At 41.9% G+C, this 22,937-nt stretch overlaps 2 protein-coding genes across 5 annotated transcripts in view; both read left to right on the forward strand.

Moving 5' to 3' along the window:
- Positions 1–14,461, forward strand: part of Cdkl2 (cyclin dependent kinase like 2) — a 37,546-nt gene extending 23,085 nt beyond the window's left edge. For 2 of the 4 annotated variants that reach the window (XM_052198574.1, XM_052198575.1), the window contains exons 9-13: positions 436–731; positions 1,422–1,515; positions 3,196–3,319; positions 3,472–3,578; positions 12,445–14,461. In XM_052198574.1, coding sequence (XP_052054534.1) covers positions 436–731; positions 1,422–1,515; positions 3,196–3,319; positions 3,472–3,578; positions 12,445–12,516 — 693 coding nt within the window. In that variant the 3' untranslated portion in view covers positions 12,517–14,461. Of the gene's footprint in view, positions 1–435; positions 732–1,421; positions 1,516–3,195; positions 3,320–3,471; positions 3,579–11,515; positions 11,605–12,444 lie in introns of all 4 variants that reach the window. The other 2 variants (XM_052198577.1, XM_052198578.1) reach the window with 2 other exon arrangements.
- On the forward strand, positions 3,784–4,623 carry LOC127696086 (uncharacterized). The gene is made up of 2 exons (XM_052198579.1): positions 3,784–3,951; positions 4,048–4,623. Exons 1-2 carry the CDS (start codon positions 3,811–3,813, stop codon positions 4,555–4,557), a joined length of 651 nt encoding a protein of 216 aa, XP_052054539.1. The 5' UTR covers positions 3,784–3,810; the 3' UTR covers positions 4,558–4,623.
- Positions 14,462–22,937: the final 8,476 nt, after the last annotated feature.

Below are 22,937 nucleotides of genomic sequence, written 5' to 3' on the forward strand. Positions count from 1 at the left end.
AATTTTAGTAACATTTTAAACTTGTGATTCTGATATTTAGTTAAAAGTTTACTTTCCCGCCAAGTTACTCAGGCTCTGTTCTTGATAATGTTTCCACCACTATCAAGTGAACCGAACGAAGAGTTTTCAATTTTATGTTTACTGACTGACTCTGACTATGAAGGGACAAGAGCAGCAGTCTCTCCGTGCTCCTTTTCTATTTTGCTCCCCAACTGAAATGCATACGCATAGACACAGACATATCTATTCTCTGCCTGTCTGTCTATCTTCTGTCTGCCTATCATTGATCAAGTTGGTATTCATCACAGTCTTCTTGTATTTTCACAATAACTATTTGAATAATAGTCTTAATTTAATTTTAATTCCATAGGTAGAATAGGAATGTAAAGTTTATTGTCACATCATTAACTTGTTAACATCTTTATCAACGGTCAGGATACCAATGCTGATCCCAAAATTAAGGATTCAAAAGTGTTCAAAATAAAGGGGTCAAAAATTGATGTCGAGAAGACGGAAAAAGGAAGTAGAGCTTCAAATGCCAACTGTCTCCATGACAATGGGACAAACCACAAAGGCTTGCCTTCTACAAGCCTCCGAGACTGCAGCAATGTCAACATTGATCACTCAAGGAATCCAGGCACAGCGATTCCTCCCCTCACGCACAATCTTTCTGCAGTCACTCCTGGCATGAATGCTGGAATGGGAACTATTCCTGGAGTTCAGAATTACAGGTATGGATGGGAAATGAGTAAAAAAAAATGCTTGTTAATTTGTTCACATTGTTTTACTGTCAAAATTCTGGATGCAATTTCTACTTAGAAAATAGCTTTTGACCTTTATGAAGAGAATTTATTAGAATTTTCCAAAAAAGAAAAAGAAAAAAAAGAAATTTCATATGAGTTCTAGGAAAATAGTTTTGCTGTTGTTTACAATGAAGAGAAGCTATAGCAGTTTAGTTTAATAACATGAAAGTCTGTCATTAATAAAAGGAATAATTCAGCTGGGTGGTGGTGGCGCACACCTGTAATCCTAGCACCCTGGGAGTCAGAGGCAGGTGGATTTCTGAGTTCGAGGCCAGCCTGCTCTACAGAGCGAGTTCCAGGACAGCCAGGTCTACACAGAGAAACCCTATCTCAAAAAAAAAAAAAGGGAATAATTTATTGTGAGCACTCCTACTACATGGAATGGTGTGAGCATTTAATGGCACACAGAAGCTCCTTTGGGCATTTTCTTGAAAGGAACAGCTACAGGAAGCCCAAGTGATATGACAAACGGTTGAATGTTACAACAGATTTCTGTGTATTGTATCCTTGAGAGTATACATTAAGTTTTGATTAAACTGCATATCATTTAGCATGATGTCATTGATTTTGTGTTTGAAAGTAATTATTGATGATTCTAACTTAAAATTTTTGTTACAGAGTGGATGAGAAAACTAAGAAATACTGTAATCCATTTGTTAAACCAACTCAGCCTTCTCCATCAGGGATTTATAATATGAATGTGAGCACATCCGTAAGTAACTGTTCTCTGCAGCAAAAGAGCAAGCACTCGTCGCTTCTAGACCTGCGCTGCTCGTAAGCATGGCAGTGAAGACTTAAGTTTTACTTGGAGACAGAGTAAAACCTGAGTTACACAGTACATCCTCACTTGTCAGAGTTGAAATTCGAAATTCCCAATGCCTAAATAAATTTTCTAAGTCTGGATGGAAGATTCTCTCACCATGCTATCTCATTTATTTTCGGCAGCATAATGAATTTTCTTTCTTTCTTCCTTTTTTCTTTTGTTTGTTTGTTTGTTTGTTTTTTGAGTCAGGGTTTCTCTGTGTAACCCTGGCTGTCTTGGAACTCACTCTGTAGACCAGGCTGGCCTTGAACTAAGAAATCTGCCTGCCTCTGCTTCCCAAATGCTGGGATTACAGGCGTGCGCCACCATGCCCGGCTCATAATTTTCTTAACCTAATACTTGCAGTTCAATTCTTGTTAAAGAGTAAATGAGAAGATAAATTATATTACTATCTTACTGGATTTTTGGTGAAAATATTTTGTATAATCACTTAAATATTTATGATCGTTCTGTTGTTTATAAAACACAAATTAAATCAATTCAACCTTTGTGGAGTTGATGGTCTAGTAGGTCAGCAAGGTAAAGACAGAGGCTTGTGTGTGGTTCAGAGGTGCCGTGGGGAGGGCATTGCTCTCAGCAGTGCCTTCAGCAGGCCAGTCCAAGACCATGCCACAGTCACCTCTTACCTGATCAGAACGCTCCCCTGGCCCTGTTCTCTGTGGAAGGGCCAGAATCCCGATAGCTGTTTAATTCCTACATGAGTTAAGTCCCCAACCCTGTATTCCATCTCTGTTTTCCTCAACTGTTCCAAGTGTAGATTCCCTTTTTGCTTTTATGTAATGGTCAGATGCACCCTCCCTCCCAGCCTTTGGGCTTTTACACTTACTGTCAGTCCTGCTTTAGAACATCCTTTCCCTAGACAATCCAGCAGATGTTTTGGGTCCTCTTCAGTCCATAAGAAACCTTGAGGGTCTCATTTTAATATGGCATCTCATCCTCCATCGCTGTCTAAGCCCCCTCCTTACCTCGTTTCCTTCCCCATATCTAACTGATACCCTCTGTGAGTGACACGAGCCTGTCTTCCCGCATGGAAAGTAACTTCCAGCTCAGACGTTTGTGCTTCTGCTTTTGTTGCTGAGCCCCATCTCCTACAGTGATGCTTTCTTAGGCTGGGAAAGCTGCCTGAGAGGGTCTGGGAGCAGAAGCTGGGGACCACGACTCTAAAGGGACAGTAAACCTGGAGGTAGGATAATGTGCATGAAGAACAACAGGTCGCAGTCACAGTAAAGGACATTAGCTGCTGCTGAAAGACCCAGGCGGTGGTCTAATGCCAGCCCCTCGGGAAGGAAGAGCCAAGGTGTCATGTCCCCCTCAGCTGCCTATCGTTTGTGTCTTCCACTGAAGAGTGGCTAAGGGAGAAAAGAAACTAGAGAACAGATTTTCTACTTGTTGGCAAGTTTGATAAATTTGATAAAATAACTGGGTGAAACTGTTTTCTGTGTCAGTAATATCCTTCAAGTTTTATTATCCTAGCCCTTGAAATGAGGTGTGACATAGCAGTTACCCGAGGAGGCCGAGAGCCTGGCTCACCTTAAAGCTAATGTGTGTGTCCGTCATTCTGGCCGTCAGGTCTCAGGTGACAAGTACCTCCTCCAGGCAAGCAAGAAGAGGAAGGAGTACTCCAAAGCAGACGTGCGATTGCCTGAACTGAACTACAACCACCTTCCTGAACTGAGAGCTTTGGAAGGCATAGGTACGTTTGTGCACTCCTGCTCTTTCAGCCTGGGTTACAGTGCTAAACTGTAAGTTAAACTAACAATTCACTCTTGTATAATAAGTACTGACAAATGTGGAAAACCAACAGTTCCTAATGTTTTCATTATGTTTTTGATTCTTTTTATCTAGCTCGAAATTCTAGGCTAGTAAAGAAAGAGAACAAATGTCTTTCAGAATCTCGAATTCCTTCTCTGGCTGCCATTGACCTGCATGCGTCCAGTGTTGCATCGCACCAGGTACGAAGATGCTCTTCACAGGTGCAGCTCAGGTGCAGAGATGCTCTTCACAGGTGCATCTCAGGTGCAGAGATGCTCTTCACAGGTGCAGGTCAGGTGCAGAGATGCTCTTCACAGGTGCATCTCAGGTACAGAGATGCTCTTCACAGGTGCAGCTCAGGTACAGAGATACTCTTCACAGGTGCATCTCAAGTGCAGAGATGCTCTTCACAGGTGCATCTCAGGTGCAGGGATGCTCTTCACAGGTGCATCTCAGGTGCATCTCAGGTGCAGAGATGCTCTTCACAGGTGCATCTCAGGTGCAGAGATGCTCTTCACAGGTGCAGAGATGCTCTTCACAGGTGCATCTCAGGTGCAGAGATGCTCTTCACAGGTGCATCTCAGGTGCAGAGATGCTCTTCACAGGTGCAGCTCAGGTGCAGAGATGCTCTTCACAGGTGCAGCTCAGGTACAGAGATGCTCTTCACAGGTGCAGCTCAGGTGCAGAGATGCTCTTCACAGGTGCATCTCAGGTGCAGAGATGCTCTTCACAGGTGCATCTCAGGTGCAGAGATGCTCTTCACAGGTGCATCTCAGGTGCAGAGATGCTCTTCACAGGTGCATCTCAGGTGCAGAGATGCTCTTCACAGGTGCAGCTCAGGTGCAGAGATGCTCTTCACAGGTGCATCTCAGGTATAGAGATGCTCTTCACAGGTGCATCTCAGGTGCAGAGATGCTCTTCACAGGTGCATCTCAGGTGCAGAGATGCTCTTCACAGGTGCATCTCAGGTGCAGAGATGCTCTTCACAGGTGCAGTTCAGGTACAGAGATGCTCTTCACAGGTGCAGTTCAGGTGCAGAGATGCTCTTCACAGGTGCATCTCAGGTGCAGAGATGTTCTTCACAGATGCAGCTCAGGTGCAGAGATACTCCTCATACGTGCAGCTCAGGTCTCAAATTTGATGTGCTTCAGGGGGAATGTGCTCTTAGGAATTTGGTAAGTCTCATATGGGATTTTGTTTATAAGTTCATTATGTATAGAACTTTATTACATTTATTGCAGAACTTCTGACCTGAAATAATACATTCTTTAATTTTAGCTTTTGAGATGGGGCCTTTAACATTTTTTTAAACTTTATTATAAAAAACTTGCAAATAAATAAAAACATCACATATCAAAATTAACCATATCAAAAGTCTATATAACTCAGTGAACTTCTAAACAGACTTAACATTCAGAATCGAAGCTGTGGAACTTCACATTAAATTTTATACTTTAAATATTAAATAAGTTCATGTACCTACCTGCTACCCAAACAGAAAAATGACGGTAGAGTTAGAACTAGAAGAAGATCAGCTGTGTGTCCTGTCTCAGCTCCTGCCCATCACCTGCACTCAGGCTGCCTCACCCACACCACCATACTCAGCTTTTCTTCTCTTTCCTTCATGTTACACATATTGACATCTACATGTGTTTACATGCACACATATACTTTTGGGAAGATTCTACATACAAGAGAGAATGTGTTTCTTTCTAAGATTGTGTGATTTCATTTAATATTACACATTCCAGGTCCATCCAGTCTCTTGCAAATTGTACAACTTGATTTTTCTTTAGAGGTGGGTAATATTATACACGCGCGCACATGCACACACACACACACACACACACACACGCACGCACGCGCACACACACACATCACATTCACGGACTGGTACACTGATTCTAGTATTTTGCATTGGTGAATTAAGCAGCAGTAAACATGGTGTGCAAGATCTCTATAGCAGGGTATGGATATTCAGGAGAAGATGCAGGGCCATATGGTTCGACTTTGAATTGTTTGAAAAATCACCAAACTCATTTTCACTGTTAGTTCTCTTCACATGTTCTCCAACATTTTTTAAAAGATTTATTCATTTTATATATATATACATATATATATATGTATATTATACACACACACACACACACACACATTGTAGCTGTCTTCAGACATACCAGAAATGGGCATCAGATCCCATTACTGATGATTGTGAGCCACCATGTGGTTGCTGGGAATTGAACTCAGGACCTCTAGAAGAGCAGTTAGTGCTCTTAACCACTGAGCCATCTCTCCAGCTCCCTTCTCCAACATTTGTTGTCAGATTTGTTGATGATGGCCATTCTAACCAGCATGAGGTGGTATTTCAAAGCAGTTTTTATTTGTATTTTTCTGATGGCTAGGGATATCAAACACTTTGAAAATAGTTATTGGCCAGTTGTATTATTTTTTTCAAAAGTTGTAGAACCCATTTCATTTGCCCATATGCATAAGTTGATTGGCAGCTTTATTTCCTTGGCATTTAATTTTTGTAATTCTTTGTGAATTCTGGATACTAGCTTCTTTCACAAGTGTAGACCTGTCTCTCCTATTCTGTGGCCTGTCTGTTAGCTCTGCTGACTGTTCCTTTTGCTGTTTAGAAGTGTACTTTCCCGTACTCCCAGCTGTTGCTACTGGGGTTAGTTTCTGCTGTGGGTGTTCTATTTGAAACGGTCTGGCCTACCCAGATATCTTGAAGGGGATCCCATATGCTTTTTTCTAAGTTTCAGGCTTTAAATTAAGGTCTTTGGTTCATTTTGAATTGAGTTTGGTGCAATGTGAAAGATATAAAGCTAATTTAATTCTTCTGCCTTAGAAATCTAGTCTGCCAGCCCATTTGTTGAATAAGCTTTTACCCAAAGGAGTTTTTGTCTCCCTTGTCAAAATTAAGTGGGCACAGCTCTGCCATTTTATTTTGGGTCCCTCGTGTGATCCATCGGCCTGCCTATCTGCTCGTCTCCAGTGCCCGCCGGCTTTGTCACTGCAGAAGAGCACGCGTTACAGTGCTGTGACCTCCAGTGCTGGTCTCCTTAGCACTGAGCCTGTCTCCTGTGGCCTCATAGACAATGCCCGTATTGTTTTCTCGTTCTTTAGTTCTGTATATTAATTTTGGTAGTATGGATGTTTTCACAGTATTAATTCTACCTATCCAGGAATATGAAATATTTTTCATTGTCTCATATCTTCTGTAATTTTTTTCAATATCTTGAAATTTCATAGAGGTCTTTTACTTCTACTTTATGTTCCTAAATAGTTTTGGCAGGAGTTATTTTGGATGGAATATTTTTCCTAATTTCTTTCTTGGACGGTAACTGTTCGTGAAAACGAGGGCTATTTCCGTTTGTGTTGATTTTGTCTGCTGGAACTTTATGGCAAGTGTTGATTCTGACTGAGGATTTTCTAGTAGACTCAGACAGGGAAAGAATTTATCTACTAATAGGAATTTCTCGACTTCTTCCCTTTGTCTTTATCTTGTCTTATTGCTCTAGCTAAGATTTTGGGCACTGTATCTAATAAGAGAGAAGAGTAGAAATCCGTGATCCTGGTTTTAGAGGAAATGTTCAGAGTTTTTCTTCATTTGATAGAATGGTGTGGTAGTTTGACTAAGAATGGCCCACATAGGCTCATATATTTGAAAATAGTATTAGGAAATGTGCCCTTGTTGGAGTAGGCTTGGCCTTGTTGGAGGAAATGTGTCACTGGGGGTGGGCTTTGGGATTTCCAGTGGCTCTCTTCTGTTGCCTGTGGATCCAGAAACAGAGCTCTCACCTCCTCCATCTCCACGTCTGCCCGTGTGTTACCATGCTCCCACCATGCTGGCAATAGTCTAAGCCTCCAAAACTGTAAGCCAGCCTTAATTGCGTTTCTCCATGATCACAGCGGTAGAATGCTAAGACAGTTAGCTGTAGGCTTGTGTATGATGCATGTCTGTCTTTCTTTCCTTCTTTTTTTTGTTTTTTGTTTTTTTGGTTTTTTGTTTTTGTTTTTTTTTGGGGGGGGGGGACAGGGTTTCTTTGTGTAGCCCTGGCTGTCCTGGAACTCACTCTGTAGACCAGGCTGGCCTTGAACTCAGAAATCCACCTGCCTCTGCCTCCCAAGTGCTGGTACTAAAGGCCTGCTCCACTACTGCCCGGCGAAGCATTTATTTCTGAAGTCTCCAGAATGTTTATCATGAAGGCATGATGAGCTTTGCCAAATAACTTTTGAGCTTCAATTGAAATAATAATGTGATTTTTGTCTTTGGAGTTTCTGTATGTTGAGTCGACCCTGATTTTGGTATTGAGCCTACTTAGTCACAATAGCTAAGCTTCTGTTTCCTCCTCCTCCTTTCGGCTTTGTTTGTTTTGTTTTTGTTTTTGTTGAGAAAAGGTCTCTTCTGTCCTGGAACTTGCTAATGTAGATCATGCTAGCCTTGAACTCACAGAGATCTAAGAGCTTCTGCCTCCTGAATGCTGAATTTAAAAGTCTGAACCACCATTCCTGGTGATACATAATCTTCTAAATTTGCTCCTGAATTTAGTTTTCAAGTATGTTCTTAATGATGTTTACATCTATATTCATTGAGAAAGTAGGTCTGTAGTCCCCCCCATGTGTGTGTTTGTATGTGTGTGTGTTGTCTTTACCTAGTTGGCAGTGTTCCTTCACATTCTATTTTATGAAACAAGTTAAGAATTGATATGGGGGGCTGGAGAGGTGGCTCAGCAGTTAAGAGCACTGACTGCACTTCCAGAAGTCCTGAGCAACTACATGGTGGCTCACAACCATCTGTAATGAGATCTGATGCCCTCTTCTGGTGTGTCTGAAGACAGCTACAGTGTACTTATATATAATAAATAAATCTTTAATAAAAAGAAAAAAGAAAGAGTTGATATTGGGCTTCCTTGGAAGCTTGCTAGACTTTAGCAGTGACTCTACCTGGTCCTGGGCTTGTCTTCAAGGAGAGGCTTTCATTAACAGCTTCAATCTCGTTGCTGTAATGGATTGGCTTGTGTTCTATCATCAGGGCTTTATTTGGTACATTGTATGCTTTCGGAATTCTTGTATTTCTTCCAGGTTATCCAGCTTTTCAAAGTTTAGGCTTGCATTGATTTGTAGTAATGCTCTGAGCCTTATTGGAGTCAATGTAATGGCACCCTTTGGGATCTAATTTTACTAATTTTTGTTTTCTCTCCTCTTTGTCAGACTAGCTAAGGGTTTGTCTATGTCCTTAACTTTTTCAAAGAGCCAAGTTTTGGAGAACTTTCCATGTACTGGGTTGGGTTTGTGTGTCATCTTTTAGCATCAGTGTCATTTCTTTCTCCCAAGGCTTTATTAGTTCTTCACTGTGCTCTGCTCAGATCAGCTGCTTGTTTCCTGAGAGCCTCAGGGTGCATCGCCAGTTGATTTACTTGATATCTGCCTCTCAGATTTTTAAATAATGAACATTTCTCAAGATAAGCACTCCTCTTGCAGACTGCCTTGGCTGCACCCCTAGTGGTGGGTGATTTAATTGTCAGTTATCAGTTATCTCCTAAGAGTTTAAAAACCTCTGACTGGTTTCTTACGTGGCATATTATCCACTCAAAAGTATGTTGTTTAATTTCCAAGCATTTTTATGGTCTCTGTAGTTTCTCTTACCATTGATTTCTAGCTATGGCATTCTGCTATGATAGGAGATAAGTAATCACCTCTTTTTGTTAATTTGTTGAGACTTGCCTTGTGTCCTTTGGTGTGACCAGTTTTGGAGAACTTTCTATGTACTGTTGGGGGAATATTCTCTTTCTATTTTGTTAAGTCTAGTTCATCCACAGTATATTTTAGCTCTAAAATCTTTTCACTTAGTTTCAGTTCGGAAAACCTATTTAAATTTGAGAGTGGAATATTGAAATACTCCACTCTCATTGTATCAGACCTTATATGGCTATTTATGTCTTCTAGTGTTTGTTTTATGAAATTAAGGGCTCTAATATAGAGAGAATAAAGATTTACAATTGTTTTATGTTTTGATGAATTGTTCTTTTTATTAAGGTAGTATCTCTTTTATCTTTTTCACTTAGCTTTGGTTTGAAATTCACTTTGTATGATATAAGAATAACTATGCTGACTTGTTTTCATTTTACTCTTGCTTGGTTGATTTATATCCTTCGATATAAGTCCTTGGGTATGTTTGTTGGTTAAGTGTGCCTTTTGGAGACAGCACATAGATAGCTCTTGTTTCCCCTGGTCCCTTAGTTTGTATCATTTTAGTGAGCTGAGGCTCTTCACACTTAAGATGTTATGGCAAGGCGTTTCCTGTTTCCTGCGGGTATGCCAGGTGATGCCTGTTTTGCTGGGTTATTGGTACTTCTTTTCCCTCTGTCAGGTTAGTGCTGAGGACTTGCTAGGTTGCTGTGTTGGACATGGTCATTTCTTTCCTCAGTCTAGTTTGTTAATAGTTAGGCTATCTTTTGTCTCTCTCTTTGTCAAGTCTCACTGAGAACCTTCTGCACTGCTGGTGTGACTTTCATGACCTGCCTGGGTTTCTTCTTTTGAAACACCCTTTGTCCCCATCCGTGTCGGAAGACAATTTGCAGGACATAGAGTTCTCAGCTCGCAGTCGCACAGTTGTTTACTTTCAAAGCTGGAGATATTTTATTCCATATTACAGTGGCTCTTATGGTTGCTAGGATAATTCCAATAAGATTATTTCTTCACCTTGTACTTTGACGTCCTCACTGTAATATGTCATGGAAGGTGTCCTCTCTGAATATGTCTGCCTGGAGTTGTATATGCTTCTTGTGTCTGGAAGCCTACTTCTTTCTGTAGACTTGGGAAGTTTTCTGTGATAATTTCTTTCCTTCTTCTTTTTCTTTTTTTTGTGCAGTAGCCACTCTCCCCACCCCCCCATGATAACGTTACTGAATAGTCTATTTCATTCAGTTTTACCTCTCTTCTTTCTTGGGTACTGTAACTTCTCAGGTTGGTCCTCTTGATTGTGTCCCAGACTTCTTGGAAGTATCAGTTATTCTCCTATTCTCCTTAATCCACAACCCTCCCCCAGTTTGTCTGTCTGTCTGTATCATCATCGCAGGGCCTGTCCATTTTGTTTTCTGAGACAGGATCACCTGGAATGTACTGACTAGGCTAGGCTGCTCAGCCGGCAAATCCCATCGACCATGTGTCTCACCATCTGCAGTGCTGAGACTATAACGAGCCTGTGCTGCCCAGCTTTTCTCTATGTGGATTCTGGGAACTGAACTCAGCCCTTCATGCTTGTAAGAGCTTCGCTCTGCTGTAGCTATACCTCAGGTCTGAGCGCTCCACATGCTCCCTACTTAGTGCAAAGATGTTTAGTTAACGCGCCTGTTCTGGCCATGAATTTTAAGTATGTTCTTCTCTACTTTGTGTAACAGCTATAATGGCTTTGATTCCAACAGATTTTTGGTTTTGTTTTGGGACGAGTGGGAGAGATTCGTTGTAGTGGGGCCGTGGCAGACCACAGTGCCTCCTTTGTGTTTGTGGGGTTTGTTTGTTTGGGAGAACTCAGGAGCCTAGGCTGTCCTTGAACTTGAAATCCTCTCTCATCTCTCTAGTGCTATGATGATATTTGGTTCTAAAATGTCTTCTAAAACTATATATTTATTTTATTTTATATATCTGACTATTATGTCAGCATGTATACTATATGCGTGCCCAGTCAGAAGAGGAGCCATGAAAGTGTTGTCAGCCACCATGTGGGTGCTGGGATTGAATCCAACAAGTACTCTGAACCACTAAGCTCTCTCTCTCACCTCTCTAACAATTCTTTTGACGTATATAAACCAGGGGTGGCAGTGTATGCCTGTCATTCTAACACTTTGGGATTAGAAGCAGGAGGATCAAGAGTTCAAGGTCCTTCTTGATTAGATAGCAAGCTGGAGGCCAGTCCTGGCTACAATAAACTCAGTCATCCAAACATACAAATAAAATATGTATATGTATATAAATAGGGGCCTCTTACTTCATCCTTTTTATGAAAGCAACTTCAACTACAAATTGCTAATCCTAAGCATGTGAGTCTTAACAGACACAGTCAGAATTCTTGTGGAGTAGGAGTTTTGCAATTACTGGACATCTGTAATGCTTGTTTATTAATTTGTAGGGAGCAGGATCACCCCTATCAGATGATTCTGAGGCTGATTTGCCTCGGATGGAACACCAACACTGAGACTCATTTTAATCCTGAACAGGGTAGGTCTGATTCCTCACACTTAAAGCTGTGTACACTCTTCATGAGAAACTTCAGGGAAGACATTCTCTAGTGATCCCATGAGAACTGCTGCTGACAAGGAAGTGGGGTATTCCTTAGAAGGTCAGGAGTAATGGCCTCCAGGAGAGCACGTCTGTCTCCACGATCAGTCTTTTACCTGTAGGCTTTCAAAGCAAGATCCACTCAGTGATTGCCTGCCAGTTTCCATCCCAGTACCAAAATCTACTCTATAGAAACAGTACTTGCTTCATCAGAATAACGCTTTAGTGCCCTGTCCCACTAAGACTGATTTTAATAATAACCTGCTGGAGCCTTGAGCCTAACATCTCTTGTTCAGTATCTCATGAATTCTGTGGAGAATATGATGGTGATAAAATTCCATGTGCTTGTAACTGTGTCATTGCAATTTATTAACTTCAACAAAGTATTTTGAACACCTGTGGCATCAAAACTAAATTGAATTTCAAGTGAACAAAGCTTAATTGCAAGTTTTCATTTACACAAACCCTCCTCAGGCCCCAGGCCTTGTCTCTATGATACAATCCCTGAACAAGCAAGTCACATGAGCTCTACAAGTTGTATGCTCTATAAAACTTAGATCAGTCAGTGTTTGCATAGAATGAGACAGTATGGTACACATGATTGTTTACATTGGTAGTTATCATAAAGATTGTCTTTAAATATTGAAGTTTCTTAGACTACACAGCACCTGCAAGCATTACCAACATTCTCAGTGTGAGAAAGTAAGTGACGTTACAGTCAGCTTATAGTCAGCTTCCAGAAAGATCCTGGTAAAGTGTTGGTGTGCACCCTGTTTTTAGATGCTGCCAGCACTTGAGATGACATCCTCTTGCACGAGAGCACTGATGCCCCAGAGGAGATCTGCGGTTTGACTGTTTCCTTCTGGAAACCTACGCTTTCTAAGAAAGGCTTTGCAGAAGAAGGGAAGACGGACTTCCAAAGACTTCAAAGGAAGAGTGAACAGGCGTCCCTTCACCTTTCCAACCTGTGATGCTATTTCAGGATATATCCATGGAACAGTAGTGACGTGGTTCTTGTTACATGAATGTGTATTTGATATTAGTAGATTGTGTATTTAAAGTTATCTGAGATTAAAAGTCAGTAAAAAAGGAGAGAATCATTATAAAAGGTCATGATTTTATGCATTGAACTTAGTGTATTATCTATATAAATGTTTACAGTTGAAGAAAATGAAAAAAAAAAGCTAGGATCTATAAGAGAAAAGTTTCCTTTACCTTAACTATAAGAACACATTTTGAAAGCTTGCTTCTCAGCATGAGAGTGGTGCAAGACTGTGGTTGGGCTAGACTGTGTCCCTGTTTTCTGTCTTTGTTGAATGACAGGTCTCTACTGATCTAAGAACTGTGCTATTGCGAATCTGGCAGAGACTCCTTTTGTCCTAATGACTGTGGCATTGGCTAGTGTTCTGTATTGAGAGATTCTGGTGATAATGTTGTGCATGAAAGGACAGAATGGATGCTGTGTGGGGGAGAGTTTTGTGGGTGCACCTTTGAAAATCTTTTTCTCCTTGAGGAAAAAGGTATAAAATATAAAAATAAGAGACTGGCGCAGAACTGCCTGGCAGTCTGTCTGGTGCTCCTGGCTAGGCCAGTTGCCACTGAGTCACCCAACCAAAGAGGCTTTTGGAGGCTTTGATGGAGTCCACTCTTGTCTCTGATAGTTTGAGGTTGATAGTGGACAACCCACAGAAGTTCCTATTGCCCCATTACCTTAGCCTTACCCCAAAGCCTTTACCAAGGTGGACAGTCATTTGCGTGTATGCCACAGATGCTTTCTGATGGATAGGGTTACAACCAGTTAGGTGGGAGGATTGGCCCATTTCGATTCCGGGGTCTTAGTGTCTGGTTTCCAGCCATGCTCCCCATTTGTCATTTGAGAAAATAGTTATTCAGGGGGCCACATTTGTGTAGTGTTTTTGCATTAACCAACTAATCCGAATCTCTTTTTTTAAGCTGTTGACTAGAACTCAGCCTAAGAATTGAACAAGAATTCTACATTCCCCTGGGAGACTTAAAAATGAAATCCTAAATGTGGATGCTTGGAGTAGATGTTCAGGATGAGGCAAAATAAATGGTTCCAACATGAACATATCTGTTGGTAATAGTGGAATAAAGGCCGATTTTTATTTAAAAGATGTATTTTAGACCTCTGACCAATGGTTTGCCTAGATTAGTAAGACTAACATGCTGATACAACTCAATATATGAGTAGTAATAGGCTTTCTACTAAAATACCACTATTTATTGTTATTTTGAAAATATTGCCAGCAGCTAGCAGCATGGGGAGGAGAGAGCCCTTGGAGCTGACCGGGCCCAGCCAATTTCAGGGCTGTTCGCAAGTAAAGGCTAATGTGCGAGCATCAGCCTGACCACGCGGGGTCTGTGTCAGCTGCCTTATCGTTTGTATGCTTGACTTTGGTATCTTTGGTCTGTTAAGATACTTCATTTCTTAAGTCCTTATTGATATCTGAAGATCATATTTTGTTAGACCTTGGTGTGGAACTAAAGAAGTAAACGCTGTTCAGATGAAATTTCTAGGTACTAAACCAACATATTCTCTTTTTTTTTCACTGCGTGGATGTTTAGTCTTTTCCTACAAGAATGTGATTTATGTAAACATGCTAATGTAAAATCAGTTTATGTACTTTTGGGAGACTGTGGGCTTACTGTGCCCACCTGTGTTTTAAAATTAATAAATACTGTCTAAGCACGATAAATGGTTTTAATTCGTATTAAGAGATTATAAATAGTATACATACCAGTATATGGTATTAATAAATAAAATTGAAATAGTTAATTTTTTCCTCTTTCTTTTTGTAGAGATACTGGACATAGGGGTGGCAAGTTAATTTTTCTTGTACAGTTGTTGATATATGTAGACAGTATTCTAACAAAATAACATCTTATAACAACTGTCTGGCAAGAGTGTGCGAGACCCAGGCCCAGAGCCTGGGTTTTGTGTGTGTGTTTGGACCGTCAGGCTTCCCACTAAAGAGGGAAGATGGAAACATTTCCTTATGTGACTCTCAGTCTGCTTGTTTTTAATCTCAGTACCATATATGGCTGGATCTGTTTAAGCTGTTGGTCAGACTAGACTGAAAAATGTGCTTGAACTTTTTAAAGGCGTCCTCATGCAAACAGGGAGCAGGGAAGCCGAGGCCACCAGAGCCCCATTACAGAGTTTAAACTTGTCTAGTGAGTTGAAATAACTATTGTCCGCTATTGTTTTAGTTGAGTGCATTTACCTCAGAAAGAAACCCTTAACTCTTTTACCTATACAAAAAGTTATGTTACCATATTTCTTTTTAATTTATGACTTTCTGCCTCTTCGCTTCAAACATGAAGTAACTTGGGAATGTCACTAAGCCTTGGTGTGTCTGCTGCTGTATTGCCCTCACAGAATGCCTCACCTCAGCTCAGCCCCCTTGGTCTAACATTAATTTTGGATACCTGATAATCACCCACTGCAAACTTTCTTTTTTCTTTTTTCTTTTTTTTTTTCAAGACATGGTTTCTCTGTATAGCCCTGGCTGTCCCGGAACTCACTCTGTAGACCAGGCTGGCCTCAAACTCAGAAATCCACCTGCCTCTGCCTCCTAAGTGCTGGGATTAAAGGCGTGCACCACCACTGCCCGGCTACAAGATCATTTCTTGTAGAAGTGAGAAAGGTTCCAGTAAAATTCTGAGAAAGCTGTGTCAACGAGAGAGGATCAGAGGAGTGCAAACACTGTATCTCAAGTCACCATATTTTCCCCATCTCTAGACTAGGGTGAGGCCTCCAGAAAGGGGACAAGAATAAGTGTCACTGCTGAGGTGATTTTTTCCTTGTCCTCAAGATTAGGAACCAGAGCATATTACTGTGTTTCTCCACTAGAGATACCATTCATATTCTCTATGTAAATAGGTTACACAGTTTAAAGGACTTTTTATTGATAAGAAAGCCAATTGGTGTTTGTGACATAAATTATGGTTATGATTATTTACAGCAGAAAACAACTTATAAAACACTGATTTAGATAATAAAGCTGGGGCTAGAGAGGTGGCTCAGTCCAAGATCGGCTGATTTCCCAGAAGACCTGGTTAAGCTCCCAGCACCCACACGTCAGCTCACACTTGTCTCTGACTAGTTTCAGTGGATCTGATGCCCTCTTCTGGCAAAATACCTGTACACATAAAATAGGAAGTTTTACTAGCTTAGATGAGCTCTTGGTGCCTAGACTCCCAGTATTACTTGCTTCTTTATCCACTTCTAAAAGAAGAAATGAGAAGTTTCCTTAGTCATAAGGCAAAACTTCAGTGACTACTGTACTGATTTTCTGCTAAATTCTCTTCCCTCTGTTATCAGAAATGAAAGCAAATGGGTTTATGCCAAGTGGGTTGTGTGAGTAGCGATATCTCCACAGAACTGCATAGCCTCACAGTGTGGTGAAGACAGGGGCAGATGGAGGAACAGTCACGGAGGTCCCCAGAAGTCAGTATCTGAAGCTACAAAAGGTTTGCAGGAGAGTTCTGTGAGTTCAAGGCCAGCCTGGATGAGTGGGAAAACCATGTTAAAAAAAAAAAAGTATGCTTCATTTCAGTTTTGAGTGATTCTGCCAAATTTTCTTCTAAAAAGACTTCACTGGATAGATACCTTTTCTTACATTATATATTATTTCTGTTATTTTAAAATTATCCTAATTTTATGTGAATGGGTATTCTGTCTATATGGATGTCTGCTCGCCATGTGCATGCCTGGTGCCTTAGGTGAGCTGACATGTGGGCTCAGGTAACCAAACCCAGGTCTAGGAGAACAGTCAGTGCCCCTTACCTCTGAACCATCTCTCCATCCCCTAGCTAAGATTAATATATTTATTATATAATAACATAATTATATAATTTATAATATAACTTATAATAATTTGTTATATGTTAGCAAATTTTACTTCAGTCAATCTGATGTCTTTCTTTGAGCTTCACTTTCTTGGCTATTGCTGATGTTAGCAATGTTTTTACATCTTTAAAATGTTTTTCTGCATGTTCAGTGCTTATTTAAGTTCTTATGAATTAAATACATAAAAGATTTTGAAAAAAGAAGAGATCAAAGCATATTTGGGCTTGAATATTGGGGATTTTTCCCTGTAGATATTTTTCCTACCCCTAAAAATAAAAAGAAACATCAAATGCAGGTAATACCTATATAATATGACTACATCAGATTATGTTCTGGGCCAAAAATTAATACTGAAAAATGCAGTCTAGTCAGAAGAAAGAAAAGGGACAGAGCCAAATCCCTCTCGTGGGTCTGGGGCAGGAAATAGGATAAGCAATAAGCACGGCTGGACTGAAGGATGCTGTCACCACTGCCCCAAAGGATGACGGCACTGCTGCAATGACATCACTGCTGTGGGATGGGCAGAAGTTACTGTAGGAGAGTTAATTACTGCAGATGGCTCTGTCCCAATTCTGCTAATGCATATTCCAGAAGGTGGCAGTAGAGCCCTCCTCACATAAGCCATATCCATTCCAAAGCAGAAAAATGTTAAAATTAGTGATGACTGGCATCAGATCCTCTTCAGCTGGAGTTAGAGGTGCTGGGAACCTATCTTACTGGGCTATCACCAAACAGCGCTCTTCTCAGTATATTGATGTTTTTTGATTTTGTCGGCACAGTGTGGTAAGGTGAGGTTAATCATCTGAGCCATGGGATGCTCCAGGGGGCACTATAACAGGGCACCAGGGCATCAAGAAATTACCACCAGTGCAGCGGCGCTCCCTGGCAAGCACTAGGAGCACACTGTTCATCCAGGCTCTAGGAGTTAATGAAACTCACCGGGTACATAGGAGGCTGGCGTGGTCATGGTCTCCTCACAGCCTCCGTGATGATCTGGGCTTCCCTGATGCCTCAGGTGGCTGGGGACTCCTAGGCCAGTGTACTGCCTGGTTTTGTGTGTCAACTTGACACAAGATGGAGTTACCATAGAGAAAGGATCTTGAGGCGAGGAAATGCCTCCATGAGATCCAGCTGTAAGGCATTTTCTCAGTTAATGATCAAGGGGGAGAGGGCCCATTGTGGGCGGTGCCATCCCTGGGCTGGTGGTCCTGGGTTCTATAAGAAAGTAAGCTGAGCAAGCCAGGGGAAGCAAGCCAGTAAGTAACATCCCTCCTTGGCCTCTGCATCAGCTCCTGCTTCCTGACCTGTTTGAGTTCCAGTCCTGACTTCCTTTGGTGATGAACAGCAGTGTGGAAGTATAAGCTCAATAAACCCTTTCCTCCCCAACTTGCTTCTTGGTCATGACGTTTGTGCAGGAATAGAAACCCTGACTAAGACAGCAAGGTAGAACAGCAGCTGGCTAGGAACATGGAAGTGATGGTAGAGACCTGTGTAACGTCATCAAGAGTTCTGAGTACAAGATGAAGGGTTTGCAGGGCTAGGAAAGTAGATTCCTTCCTAAAAGGAAGCTGGGGATGGGGGTGTGGCTGGGAGTTGGGGGGGGGAGCAAGGGCGGGGTGGGAGATGTCCTGAAGGCAGAGTGACAGGGATGCTGGGCAGACCGTGTTAAGAGTATCTGCCTCACAAGGCTGTGAACATCTTCAGAGCTGACTGGAGATGTGTAAAGCAGAGGTAGAATGTAAGCCAGTCCTTACAGTGAACGGACGTGGGAAAGAGAGTCCACGCTGGCCGTGGCTTTCTCCCTGAATTGTTAGTTTACACAAGTGCAGTCTCAACCTTGAAGGCAGTCAGCAAATACAGTTATCTGTCCACTGAGATTCTCAATTTTAAAAATGCACAGCAGAGGGTTTAAAAAAAAAAAAAAACAAGGGAATTAGCATCTAAGTTATGCCTAAAACTGTAAATCCTCACTCTACATCCGAAAACAAAAGTCTGAAAAACAAGACACTGATGAAAACTGAATGGGGGGTAGGGTAGAAAAAAGAAACAGGTGTCAGAGATGTGAAGATAAGGGTTTTAAGCCATGTAGAAACATATTTCTACTGCTCTGTTCATGATAGGACTCCTGTCCCAAGCAGAATGGTGTCTGGTCCTTTGAGTGAAGGAAAGTGCAAAAGACATTTCCAAAGTGAAAATGTTTATTCTATGCAGACTGTGCAGTGAAGGACTGTCTCCTGCACTTGGATGTCCTGGTTCCTCAGGGAAGACTGCTATGAGCCACACTCCTCCGTACACATATGTCTTGATCTGATCTTGCAGAGGGGTTTTGCAAAGAGGACAGGACTGGGAGTTTTAAGAAATATTTATTTTTAGTTTATGTGTATGGGTGCTCACTTGCACGTGTGTCTGTGAACCATATTCACACTTGGTGCCCACAGAGCCCAGAAGAGGGCGTTAGACCCTTGAGCCTGGGGCTACAGACAGTTGTTAGTCACCACATGGTGCTGGGAATTGAACCCTGGTCCTCTGTATGAACAACAAGCCAGACCCCCCACCTCGCTCCAGTTTTTTGTTTTGTTTTGTTTTGTTTTGTTTTTTGGATTTGGTTTTTTCGAGACAGGGTTTCTCTGTGTAGCCCTGGCTGTCCTGGAACTCACTCTGTAGACCAGGCTGGCCTCGAACTCAGAAATTCACCTGCCTCTGCCTCCCAGAGTGCTGGGATTACAGGCGTGCACCACCACCACCCGGCTCTCCAGTTTTTTTTTTTTAAGTGATTAATGCTGCTAGGAAAAGCCTGAAAAACTTTAAAGCTGTGTGCTGAGTAGACACAGGCTTCTTTGTCTCTAGCTACCGGTCCAGCTTCTCCTCTAAAAGCACTGAAGGAGAAATTGAATCTGCACTGAAGCAGAGCAAGGGTCCTTTTAAGTCTCCTGAAAGGTGGAAAGCACCTGTCAGCGATTGCTAGCTATCTTATTTGGAAGGAATGTGTGTCTCCCCTTTCTCTCAACAGATGTTCTTTGTTTTCTGCGTGAAGACTTGAGACTTGGCCAGATAATATATAAATTGATGAAAAACCTAATAGGGTTGAATGTCAAAGTTTAAAGATTCATTTGTTTAATAAACTAATTGACTGCATTCTTATTGTGTCCAGAAGTCGTTCCGAAGCTTTAAAGAAAAAAGAATCTTTAAAAAAAAGATTGACAAAATTCTCCTTAAATAACAAGATTGTAGATGCCTGAATGTGTGTATGAATGAATGAAAGAAAGAAAGAAAGAAAGAATGAAATAACACTGTTGCTCATAGGAGTAACACGAGAGAACATGTACAAGGAGTGGAAGTTAGCCTGTGCTTTCCATCTCAGTTGGGGTCAGGGAACTAACAGTGGCACTCTATGGACTTCACAGAGGGCAGATGAGGGCGTGTCTTAGAGTCTTAGAGAGCCCAGCAAGGGTTCAGGCCCCAAGGAGGACGTGGGCGTGGTCTGCAGAGCAACTGCAGTGAGGCGGTGTGCAGTGCAGAGAAACAGTGAACCCGTGAGAAGTTTGAAAGCTGATCACAACAGCAGGGGTGGGGAGTGGGGTGCGGAAATGGAGGGACCGGAAGTAAGTGTGGCAACGTTCTGGAGGTGTGGCGAGTTGCCGGAAGTATCTCTTTTAAGAACGACCCGTTATATTCATATCATTTCATTGCTGCAGTTTAATCCTTGCATACCCTAATATTCCAGTGTTGAAAGTGAGGGAGGCAGTCTCTGCTTGACGGGTGTGTTTCTCTGTTTCTGGGGCTTTCAGCTAGTCAGATGTATGCAGTATAGACTTAGATTTAAAACCATTAGAAACGTTGTAGTTGAGCTGGGTGCAGTGGCGCACGCCAGGGGGAGAAGCTAGTGGATTTCTGCGTTCCGGGCCAGCCTGGGCTACAAATCTAATACCAGGCCAGCCACGGGTACATAGAGAGACCCTGTTCCAAAAAAAAAAAAAAAAAAAAAAAAAAACACACACACACACACACACACACACACAGAGAGAGAGAGAGAGAGAGAGAGAGAGAGAGAGAGAGAGAGAGAGAGAGAGAGAGAGAGTGAACAAGCAAAACTCTACCACCACCATTATAGTCCAAATCTACCCTAGTGGTGGAAGGCATCAATTTTCATTTTTTCTTTTTTTGTTCTGGCTTGTTTTTTTGGAGACAGGGTTTCTCTGTGTAGCCCTGGCTGTCCTGGAACTCACTCTGTAGACCAGTGTGGCTTTGAACTCAGAAATCTTCCTGCCTCTGCCTCCCAAGTGCTGGGATTAAACGTTTGCACCACCACTGCCCTGTGGCATGCACATGCATCTTTCTTTCTTTCTTTCTTTCTTTCTTTCTTTCTTTCTTTCTTTCTTTCTTTCTTTCTTTCTTTCTTTCTTTCTTTCTCTCTCTCTCTCTCTCTCTCTCTCTCTCTCTGTGTGTGTGTGTGTGTGTGTGTGTCTTCAGTGTGTCACAAACCAGTTATTTGGCAGCAGCCTGTCTCAGACCACACACGTTCTTCTCCAGCCTAGATGCCTGCCTCTTGTTGGTCCCCGCAGCCTACAACATCTTTCTTCATCCCTGCTGAGGTGGTTTCCCTCTTTGTGGTGAAACCAGTGTCCAGCGAGAGACTGGGCAGTTTCCCAGGTGTAAATATGGCTGTATTTTGACTGGGAAGAGTGCAAGCAAGAATGACTTCTGTGTGGAGATGGAGGTGGTGCCTCCTCCTCAAATCTGTGTCATCTTTTGTCCTCTTGCCCCCCAAGTAGCTCTGTTACAGTCAGAAGTTCCAAAGTCTCAAGATATTTTCCTCATGTCTATTGTTCATCACCAACCATGGAAACTCAAATGCAGCCCAAGGACCTGGCTGTTATTGGTGGTTATGGGTGGATATGATCTCATAGCCTGCCCCTCCCCCACTTTTCCCTCTGAGGACTGTGCTTCCAGGCAAACCTCCCCCTCCCCCAATTAAAAAGTAGCTTCTCTAGACATAAATACTAACCATACCCCTCTACAGGCAAGCTAGACAAGGTGTTCTCAACCTGTGGGTCGCAACCCACTCAGGGGTCAAATGACCCATTCACAGAGGTCACATATTACATATTCTGCATTTCAGATATTTATATTATGATTCACCACAGTAGCAAAATTATAGTTATGAAGAAGAAACAATTATGGTTGGGGGTCATTACAGCACAAGGAGCTACACTGAAGGGTTGCAGCATTAGGTTGCAGCACTGGTCTGGATGCTTAGAACTCTTACAGCTAATGTGGGAATCATTAAGAGGTTGGCAGTGATGTCTGTGGGGGTGAGGTTTTATTTTTCATTTCTCTGTAAGGCAAGGATAACTATAAGATTAACTTCTGTGTTTATTTTTTTAAAGATTTAAACAATTTTTTAATTATATGTATCTGCGTGTTCTTGTGTGTATGTGCATGTGTGAATGCTGGAGACTTTGGGGTCTGGAAAACGGCATCAGGTACCCTGGAAGCGAAGTTACAGGTGGTTGTGAGCAGCCTGGCCAGGGTGCTAGGAAGCAAATTCAGGTCACTGCTGAGCTGTTGACCCAGCCTGTCTGTGTTGTTTTTAAGAATGCTTCTAGGGCTCAGCGGTTAAGAGCACTGACTGCTCTTCCAGAAGTCCTGAGTTCAATTCCCAGCAGCCACATGGTGGCTCACAACCATCTGTAATGGGATCCGATGCCCTCTTCTGGTGTGTCTGAAGACAGCTACAGTGTACTCACATACATGAAATGAATAAATAAATCTTAAACAAACAAAAAGGACTTAACTGACATTCTGTTTCTGTGAGTTTGAGGCTGGCCTGATCTATGTGAGTTCCAGAATAGCCAAAGCTGCTACACCCAGAGAAACCCTATCTCGAAAAACAGAAAAAAACAAAAAAACAAAAAACAAAAATAAAAACCAAACCAAACCAAGCCAAAAAGAATGCTTCTAAATTATCATTTTGAAATGATGTCACACCATAGAAGAACAGCAAGAATTCCCATATGGCCTTTACTTTCAGGCATATCAATTGTAAAAACATTTTGTTATCTGCCCACCCTATCACCTACCTACCTACCCACCTACCTACCTATTGCTCATCTATCAAGTCCTTTTTTTTTTTTTTTTCTGGAATGATCTGAGATTGAATTCTTGAAATTAGGCTCTCATTCTCCATCAAATGCCCCAGAATCTCTTTTCTAAGAACATGATATTCTCTTCCAGAATTACAAATTCAGAAACTTAATTGGTATAACAGCATTACTAAATACATTGTTCATGTTCTGAGTTTGCTAGATCATTTATGCTCTCCCCCACCCCAGCCCCACCCCAGCCCCACCCCAGCCCTACCCCAGCCCCACCCGGCCCCAACCCCAGCTCCCACCCAACC

This window comes from Apodemus sylvaticus, chromosome 11 (genome assembly GCF_947179515.1).
Source record: "Apodemus sylvaticus chromosome 11, mApoSyl1.1, whole genome shotgun sequence".
Classification (NCBI taxonomy): Eukaryota; Metazoa; Chordata; class Mammalia; order Rodentia; family Muridae; genus Apodemus; species Apodemus sylvaticus.